Source organism: Labeo rohita, chromosome 12, assembly GCF_022985175.1.
Source record: "Labeo rohita strain BAU-BD-2019 chromosome 12, IGBB_LRoh.1.0, whole genome shotgun sequence".
Taxonomy (NCBI): Eukaryota; Metazoa; Chordata; class Actinopteri; order Cypriniformes; family Cyprinidae; genus Labeo; species Labeo rohita.
The window spans coordinates 26,571,065-26,580,602 of record NC_066880.1 but is presented as its reverse complement, the minus strand read 5'-3'; the positions used below and the strand labels follow the sequence as shown (position 1 = coordinate 26,580,602).

General features: G+C 35.8%; 1 protein-coding gene across 1 annotated transcript; it reads left to right on the top strand.

Moving 5' to 3' along the window:
- The first annotated feature begins 284 nt into the window (after window positions 1-284).
- Window positions 285-9,504, top strand: lgi1b (leucine-rich, glioma inactivated 1b). Its single transcript, XM_051124960.1, has 8 exons — window positions 285-885; window positions 1,047-1,118; window positions 2,626-2,697; window positions 2,789-2,860; window positions 3,110-3,181; window positions 3,274-3,443; window positions 7,895-8,059; window positions 8,142-9,504. Exons 1-8 carry the CDS (start codon window positions 695-697, stop codon window positions 8,957-8,959), a joined length of 1,632 nt encoding a protein of 543 aa, XP_050980917.1. The 5' UTR covers window positions 285-694; the 3' UTR covers window positions 8,960-9,504.
- Window positions 9,505-9,538: the final 34 nt, after the last annotated feature.

Below are 9,538 nucleotides of genomic sequence, written 5' to 3'. Positions count from 1 at the left end.
CCCACACATACACACTCACACGAATAGTAATATCTAATTTATTTTATTTCATAACGCACGATATATATTTATAATCAATATTAAAAATGCAATTAAAATGCACTTTACTTAAAGTAATAGGCTACTATAAAAAAACACAATAAAATCCATGAAAGCATATAACAGCATAGTATTTCTTATTTCCTTGTGATTGCTTGAGGGGCGCAGGTGCATCTCTCCAAAGCCTCATGAATATTCTCACTATCACTTATTCATGGATTTGGTTCATGCGCATTCACAGTGATAACACCATTGGATGGCAGCTGGTACATCATGATGCAAAAGAGGGATTCTCCCAGGATCTGAAGGAATTGTTTGACGCTTTCCCCGCGTCGCCAAGGAAAAATATTTTGGTCCGATAATTTTTTTTTTTTTACGTTTACTTTCATTTTCACATGTTGATTTTTTTTGCTCGGTTTTTTTTAGATAAGGAGAAATTGGTTTAATATCAAAATCTGCATGCAACTAGGGAAATGTGAGCCCGCTGGATATTTTCATTATAGCAGAACGAATCGTTTGGATGAGCGCCTGACACACTGAGACATAGACATTCATCACACGGACACAACTGAAGGGAGGCGACCAGCAGACCAGCACTTATCACCAGCGAAAACACCACAGCAGCCCGCGGCACTCAGGAATACACCGGGACAGAATGGGATATGCAAACAGGAGCATAAGGGGATACACTTTCCTGCTCTGGGTTGCCACACTACTGCTGTTAGTGGAGAGCAGAAGAGGCAAACAGCCTAAATGCCCCCCTGGATGCACATGCACCAAAGATAACGCCTTGTGTGAAAATGTGAGATCTGTGCCACACAGCTTCCCACCCGATGTCGTCTCACTGTAAGTGTCCTGTTTACACTTTGCATTATGCTCCAGTACAGTACGAATTAATAGAACAATGCAATACAGATTCAAATGTGTAAGTCTTTCAATATGCATGTGTTGTATATGTTCTCCATACACTGTTTAGATCTAAATTACACTGGTTCTTTTCCCAACAGATCATTTGTGAAGTCTGGGTTCACTGAGATTGCAGGGGGAAGCTTTCTCCACACGCCATCCCTTCAGCTTCTGTGAGTTTCTGTTAGTGTTATGTGTGTGTTTTTTCTTTATTAGGATGGGGTGATCACCATGTTAAGTGGTCCAATGTTTGTTCTAAGCAATTACAGCCCGTCCCCCTTTAAAACAGCCAGTTTGGGGACACTCTTCAGCGTGTCTAATTTCTCAAAGCCTTTAAATTGGTGTGAATATTATGCAATGCAGCTGCTCTGTGAGGGACATGGCCCTGTCCTTGTGATAAACAAATAAGAAAATCTCTGCAGTTTTAAAATGTCATACAGACTTGCTACCAGAACACAAAACATCGAAGGCAGTAAGTAATGCATTTCTATGCAAATGTAAACTCACACAATGGCAAATCCAAATCTGACCGGCAGTATTATGCTAAATATGGCCAGTCTTTTATTGTTTCTATCCTGATTATGCAATAATTTGTCATCGGCACACATGGAAAGAATTTATAAGAAGATTATGTAAAAATACCAGCCTGGTTGGGTACATGCTATACTAGAAATAACAATGTGTGACAGGGGTCTTTCAGCAATATAATTAAAAACAGAACAAGAATGCCGATGTTATTTTGTCCTCATCAGAATAAAAACTGATTGCCATATACTCATGTCTGAGGCTGATTTAACATCTGAAGTGAAAAAATATTTGTGGTCACAAATGTTTTGTTGTTGTACTTTTTTGTGTTAACAAATGAAACATTGCTTAAGGAGTAGTTTATTAAAAAATGAAACTCAGCCTCAGGCCATATCGGAACAGATTTGTCGAAACTGAACACTGCATTACTTTCACCAATGGATCCTCTGCAGTGAATGGGTGCCGTCAGAAGGAGAGTCCAAACAGCTGATAAAAACATCACAATAATCCACAAGTAATCCACACCACTCTAGTCCATCAGTGAACATCTTGTGAAGTGAATAGCTGTGTGTCTATCAGAAACAAATCCTTTATCAAGATAAAAAATAAACTGTCAATTATGGCCAAAATAGTGTCTGTAATCCATAATAACACTTCCTCCAGTGAAAAAAATCCCCTGTTGTCTTCTCCCATGAAAATCTACTGTCATATTTGTTTGGAATGTCATTGTTTAGATGGTTTTTGCTTGTAAACACTGCATGATCTGTTTGTACTTCCCTCCTGACTGAATGACTTTTTCACTGGAGAAAGCAATAAAAAAAATATCATGCACAGAGTGTCTTAATGATGGATTTGTTTCTTAAAAACATGCAGCTGATGGACTGAAGTCATGTGGATTGCTTGTGGATTATTGTGATATTTTTATCAGCTGTTTGGACTCTCATTCTGACGGCACCCATTCACTGCAGAGGATCCATTGGTGAGCAAGTGCTGGAATGAAAAGTTTCTCCAAATCTGTTCTCATGTAGAAACAAACTCATATACATCTTGGATGGTCTGAAGTAAAAGTTCAGCAAATTTTTGGATGAACTATTTCTTTAATATCCAGAGAAACAAATTTTGAAACTATGTTTTGTTTTTTCCATGTCTTCTTAGATTGTTTACAGCCAATTCTTTCGACTTTATCAACGAAGATGCTTTCCAAGGCCTGCCGCATCTGGAATATCTGTGAGTTTGATTTTCTGTGTTTGAAACGGTCACCATTCAGTCTTTTTAGAATACCACTCAGTTTCAATATAAATGCAACACCCTGTTTCAGATTTATTGAAAACAACAAAATCGAGTCCATTTCGCCTCATGCCTTTAGAGGTTTGAAATCTCTCATTCACCTGTGAGTATACCAACGTTTTTAAACTATAAAATACAAATACATTGTTATAATATTAGATTTTATCTAATTAATTATTATTTTATATATATTAGTATGTATTTTTTGTTCATGTTAGTTTATAAAATTGTTTATGCTCATGTTAGCTCCCAAGATTAATAAGTGCTGTACGAGTATTGTTCTTTCTTAGTTCATGTTAACTAACGTAGTTAACTAATGTTGACAATTAAAAAAAAATTTTTTGTTTGTTAGGAGTCTTGCCTACAATAATCTTGAGACGCTGCCCAAAGATATTTTCAAAGGAATGGATGCCTTAACAAAAGTGTATGTATTTTACCACTCAAGTCCAACTTTCTTGATATATATAACATATAAGAAAAGGCGATTTAAATATAATCTATTAATCCACTGAGCAGGGATCTCAGAGGAAACATGTTCAATTGTGACTGTAAGTTGAAGTGGCTGGTGGAATGGATGTACAGCACTAATGCAACGGTGGATCAGTTATACTGCAGCGGGCCTCCACCCTATCAAGGGAAGAAAATAAATGACCTGGTGCCTCAGTCTTTTGACTGCATTACAGCAGGTAATTGTGCACTAGACTTTCCTGAGCACAACAGATTTTGGCTTTGAAGTAATCTGATCCTACATGTCTGCTGAAATGCTTAGAAATGCATTGTGTATAAATAAAAGGCATTACTATATTTACCTTTAAAACACAACATTCGTCATTATTTATAGTCAATTTCTGCATAAGAGAATGAGTGTGAATTTTACATGTTTAAAGTTAGATCTCAAAATAGTTTAAAATAGTAGCAGGCTGATGTTTGTTGATGGCCATTGCATTGGTAAATAATGATAAATATAGACAGCAGGGTTACTATTAATCTATAACTAAAACTAAATATTACTAAACTAACCAAACTCAATCCAGTGTAGGGGGTAATGCATTACAAGTAACATGAGTTACATAATCAGATTACTTTTTTCAGGTAACTATTAAAGTAACACATTACTTTTTAATTTACAAGAAAATATCTGAGTTACTTTTTCAAATACGAAATGCCAGTTACTTTTCCCATTTACTGACTGACTCATTCTCCTGTTCCCATGCTGAGAGAAATTGGTAATACGTGCAGAGGAGTTGTGTGTGCTGTGTAAATATATAAAATACAAAATATCTACTCAACTCACCTGCACACAAAAAGAGATTCAGTATTCCTCATAATGAATTAAAACAGTGAAATGCGATCTCAGAATATGATGCAAACCTGCAATAATTAAAATGTTAAATAATACAAATATCCTTTATATATTTAATCCCATTTTATATACCACCTGACCTTCGATTATCCAGTTCAACCATACTAATAAGCAAAAGTTTCTTTAGTATTTTTTTTTATTGCTGAAAATTGTTGAACTTTCTTCTCCTGCATTCTGCTGAACAGACGTGAATTTACTTTTCCTTTGGCCTTAAGTTTATTAATTTCACTTTTGTTGTGAAAGCGCTTTTACGTTTGCCAAAAATAGAACTTTTTATATTAAAAACAAACAAGCAAGCCCTGCCCAGTTTTAAAAAGTAATGCAAAAGTAATGCAAAAGTAACATAACACATTACTTTCCATAAAAGGTACTTAAGTATCATAATTAGTTACTTTAACTATTATTAACCATAATTAGTTTTTAGGGATTAATACAATATTGTCATGCACTACTTTCCCCAACACTGGCTAAAACTAAAACCTAACCATAATAAAATCATTTTGTTACTTGAAATAAAATATAATATTAAAAAACATAAACAGATTTAATTTCAGCTAGTTGCCAAAGCAATATTTCTTATTTTTGAAGTATTCAAATATCTATAAGTATATTGCTAATATTTGTGGTAAATAAAATTCATTAAAACTATATAGATCTATGTTAGTGGGTTAGAGCCCTGACATATAGAGCAACTGCACTTCTGGCAACCCGAGTTTGAGTCCTGACACTTTCCCACACTTTCCTGTCATTCTCTACTGTCCTGTTTATTAAAAAGCATGAAAAAGGCCAAAAAAAAGCAAAAATTAAGTGACAAAAAAGCAGCAAAATTAATAAAACTAAACTTAAAGTGAAAACATAAAATTTAAAAATAAAATCTTTTTGTTAATACTAAAATATTAATAAAAACTATAATAGTATATCAATGATACTAAAATATCACTGCCAGTGAGCACAGTGGCTGACGTTTGTAATGCAATTTTATGAAAGGAAAGTAAAATGTGTGCTAAAAAATACATGCTATTTGATACATTTATAGGCCGATAATCACAAAATTCCTAAATATAAATGATAATTTGGCCTGGCTGATATATCGTCCATTAGCCTCAAAGTTAACAAACTTATTAAGTCAAGACAGTTGTATTTGTATAGCATTTTATAATACAAATAGTTTCAAAACTGCTCTACAAAAAACACATTTTTGCCCACGTTGTCCACATTGAGCAGGTTAGACCTGGGCAACATTATGGCTTACACTGTGTGCAACAATAAACATCAAACTGTTAAGATTTGCTATATAGTATTTACAAAGCTGGGTAGTAACTGATTACATGTAATCTGGATTACGTAATCAGATTCCAAAAATGAAGTACTTGTAATTACAGTAAGTTACATTTTAAAATACTCATAATCAGACAACAGTTGTTTTTTTATGGATTACATGATTACATATTACTCACACAATAGCAATAAATTATTCATAATTCATTGATTCTCCATAATTTCTCTTTTTCATCTTTTAAATTTTCCTTTCTGAAATAGCCTACTGATTATATAGATTCAAAAAGTCCAGTTTTGTGGACATTCACACATAGACTAGTCATTAGTCAGGTGGCGACACAGCATTTGACCACTGGATTTCCAAAAATCATTTCAGGTTTAAGAAGGGTTTCAACATTGCATCAACTACTGATGAACACATTCATTTTTATTTGAATTAGCTCTCTAGTTTTTTTCTTAACTGTGCATTATTATGCCTTTTGAAGGCTTTGGTCTTTCAAACTCATTAAAATGCATATATTCACTTTCTTATTTACATGTAATGCAGGCTTTCCACAACTTTTTGTTATCTAAACCTTATTCATCAAATATACTATAAGTATATACTTTAAGTACCCCTGAGATTTTATCATAAATATTTCTATAATTATCACATTTGCATGTTCAGCGTTTCTTTGATGTTGATTGAGGAATAGTCCTGCCTTCTAAATGAAAGAGCCAGTCGCTGATTGGTAAAGTCATTGCGTCACTGCAGCGGCCGTTAGAAGCTCCGGTTCCCATAGGAACCTGAGACTAGACCAGCCAATGATGTGCATTGGCTGGTCTAGCCTCAAGTTCCTATGGGAAAAGCACGTTATGTATGCGCATGTGCATTGGCTGGTCTAGCCTGGAAAATAAGGTTTTTAAATGCTATTTGAGCATAAGAAACGACATTCATGGGGCAATTAATTTCAGATTTTTGTTGCTGATTTGACATATGTAATCTATTTGTGAGTTCAGCTAGCAGTTTTTGAGATTCCCCCATTCATTAAGATAAGACTTGGTCTTGTATGAGCTGGCCAGAGGCGTTGCAAATATGGCTTTCGTTGAAAGGGACTTTGTTTTAAAATGATTTATTGTAATTTTTTATGATTTATTAATTGTTAGCTTTTCAGGAGAAATCCACTTCCAGAACAAAAAATTACAGAAAATGTACTAATGTACTTTCTTTCTTCAGTCATAAAGAAATTATGTTTTTTGAGGAAAACATTTCAGGATGTTTTTCCATATAGCAAGACAAGACGAGCGTTTGAGATTAAAAAGTATTTAAATTGTATTATTTTATTGAAAATAAAAGATCGTTTCGCTAGATAAGACCTATCTTCCTCAGCTGGGATCATTTACAACCGCATTTGGGATCGTTTGAAGCAGCATTCAAACTGCATTTTGGAAGTTCAAACTTGGGGTACCATAGCAGTCCATTATATGGAGAAAAAAGCTGGAATGTTTTCCTTAAAAAACAATTTCTTTACGACTGAAGAAAGAAAGACATGAACATCTTGGATGACAAGGGGGTGAGTACATTATCTGTAAATTTTTGTTCTGGAAGTGGACTTCTCTTTTAAACCCACAAACCCCCTGCAGTTCCTTTATGAACCCTCGTTTGGGAAACCTTGATGTAATAAAATGTTTAATGCACTTCATGTTGTAAATTACAATGAATGGAACATATTTTCTTACTCTTTGCATTTTTTACATCATTATGGTACAAGGTAATCCCATTCAAGTCAATGTGATAAACAAGTTAAGTCACATAAATAAGTGAAGTCAAAAGTAATCTAAAAGTAATCCAAAAGTAATCTGATTATATTACCTAAAATGTGTAATGTAACGGATTATGCTACTAACTACAATTTTTGTCATGTAAAATGGAATCAGTAACAGTAACGATGCACTCTTTGTATGTAGATTGTGTTCATATGTAACCCTGGACCACAAAACCAGTCTTAAGCAGCATGGGTATATTTGTAGCAATAGCCAAAAATACATTGTATGGGTCAAAATGATCTATTTTTCTTTTATGCCACAAATCATGAGGATATTAAGTAAAGATCATGTTCCTTGAATATATTTTGTAAATTTCCTACTGTAAATATATAACTTAATTTTTGATTAGTAATATGCATTGCTAAGAGCTTCATTTGGACAATTTTATAGGCAAGTTTCTCAATATTTGGATTTTTTAGCACCCTCAGATTCCAGATTTTTAAATAATTGTATCTCGGCCAAATATTGTCCTGTCCTAACAAACCATACATCACTGAAAGCTTATTTACTCAGCTTTCAGATGAGGTATAAATCTCAGTTTCCAAAAACTGACCCTTATGACTGGTTTTGTGGTCCAGGGTCACATATTTTTAGTAGTGGCAAATTGGTGTTATCAATATATTTTTGGTAATATGGAAATTTACTCTACAAGAAAGGCTCTAAAAATGAATCTTTGTTTGTTTGTTGCAGAGTTTGCTTTAAAGAAAACCCTTGCATTTGAATCCATATCTGTTGAGGCCTTTACATTCGGGAATGATCAGTATGTCGTATACGCCCAGCCTTTTTCTGGAAAATGCAGCTTTATGGAATGGGATCACGTCAACATGGAGTTCAGAGCATATGAGACCATAGAGAGTGAGCATCACATATCACATCTCCTGTCCAGACTGGTTGACTAAATTAATTTTTAATTACATTTCTGTGGTTATCCTTACAGGCACTTCCACAGTAGTGTGTAAGCCAATGGTCATCGATAACCAGCTTTTCATCGTAGTCGCCCAACTTTTCGGCGGCTCGCACATCTACAAAAGAGACAACTCTGCCAATAAATTCATCAAAATCCAGGACATCGACATTCTGAAAATCAGAAAGCCCAACGACATCGAGACTTTCCGTGTGGACGGCGAGTTCTTCTTTGTGATAGCGGACAGCTCGAAGGCCGGCTCCACCACGGTGTACAAGTGGAACGGTAACGGCTTCTACTCTCACCAGTCTCTCCATCCGTGGTACCGTGACACAGACGTCGAGTATGTGGACATTGCAGGCAAACCTCACCTTATTTTGTCTAGCAGCTCGCAGAGGCCCGTTATCTACCAGTGGAGCAAAAGCCAGAAGCAGTTTGACTGGCGGACGGACATTCCAGAGATGGAGGACGTCTACGCCGTCAAGCACTTCAAGGTGAAGGGGGAGCTGTTTATCTGTCTGACGCGCTTCATCGGCGACTCCAAGGTGATGAAGTGGGACGGCTCTATGTTCACAGAGATACAGACAATGCCCTCGCGGGGATCCATGGTCTTCCAGCCCGTCTCCATCGGCAACTGGCAGTACGCCATCCTAGGCAGCGACTACTCGCTAACCCAGGTCTATCAGTGGGACACCAAGAAAGGCCAGTTCGTGCACTTCCAGGAGCTCAACGTCCAGGCGCCAAGGGCATTCTCGCTGGTGTCCATTGACAACCGAGAGTTCCTGCTGGCGTCCAGCTTTAAAGGGAAGACGCAGATTTACGAGCACTTGATGATCGACCTAAGCAGTTAGGGTGCCAATTGAAAGCGCAGAGAACCAGACCCGAGCCTATTGTGAAACTACATGCATGATCTAGCCTAGCGCTAATAATAATAATTCCAGATGAATGCCTCTCTAGAAACGCCCTTTGTGTCTTTCTCTGTTGTCACCATCTGTTCTGCACTTTTCATGTTTCCCTGGCTTTTTTGTCCCTTTCAACAAAAGCTGTTGTTAACATATTCTCACGCTTGCCGTGTAGTCACTAAAGAGGTATAATAAGGAAACAACAAAGGTCAAATCAGTTAGCTGTTGACGTGATAACAATCTGCCAAATAAACTGTTTACATTTTTACACTGATGTAAAAAGCCATTTTTAACTTTTTTAAACAAAATCGACCAGTTTAACCACATTGGGTGTGATAGGTTTTGACTCCACTTCTTTTAATAATCAGAATGCAATAAACTTAGATTAGATTTCAAATAGTGAAGTAAAATAAATGTGGGAAAGAAGGTTAGTTGTTTACTGGTACTTGTTTTTGTTAGAACTAATAAAACCTTAAAAAAATACGAGCCTGCTTTGTCGTGATGCATGAATTTTGCGTGAAAGTGTGA

Bases quoted from the DNA above. Each gene is read 5' to 3' on its own strand.
- lgi1b (XM_051124960.1), top strand. From the start codon at position 695: ATGGGATATGCAAACAGGAGCATAAGGGGATACACTTTCCTGCTCTGG. The intron at 1,119-2,625 runs GTGAGTTTCTGT...ATGTCTTCTTAG, and splicing joins ACGCCATCCCTTCAGCTTCT to ATTGTTTACAGCCAATTCTT. The intron at 8,060-8,141 runs GTGAGCATCACA...TTATCCTTACAG, and splicing joins AGCATATGAGACCATAGAGA to GCACTTCCACAGTAGTGTGT.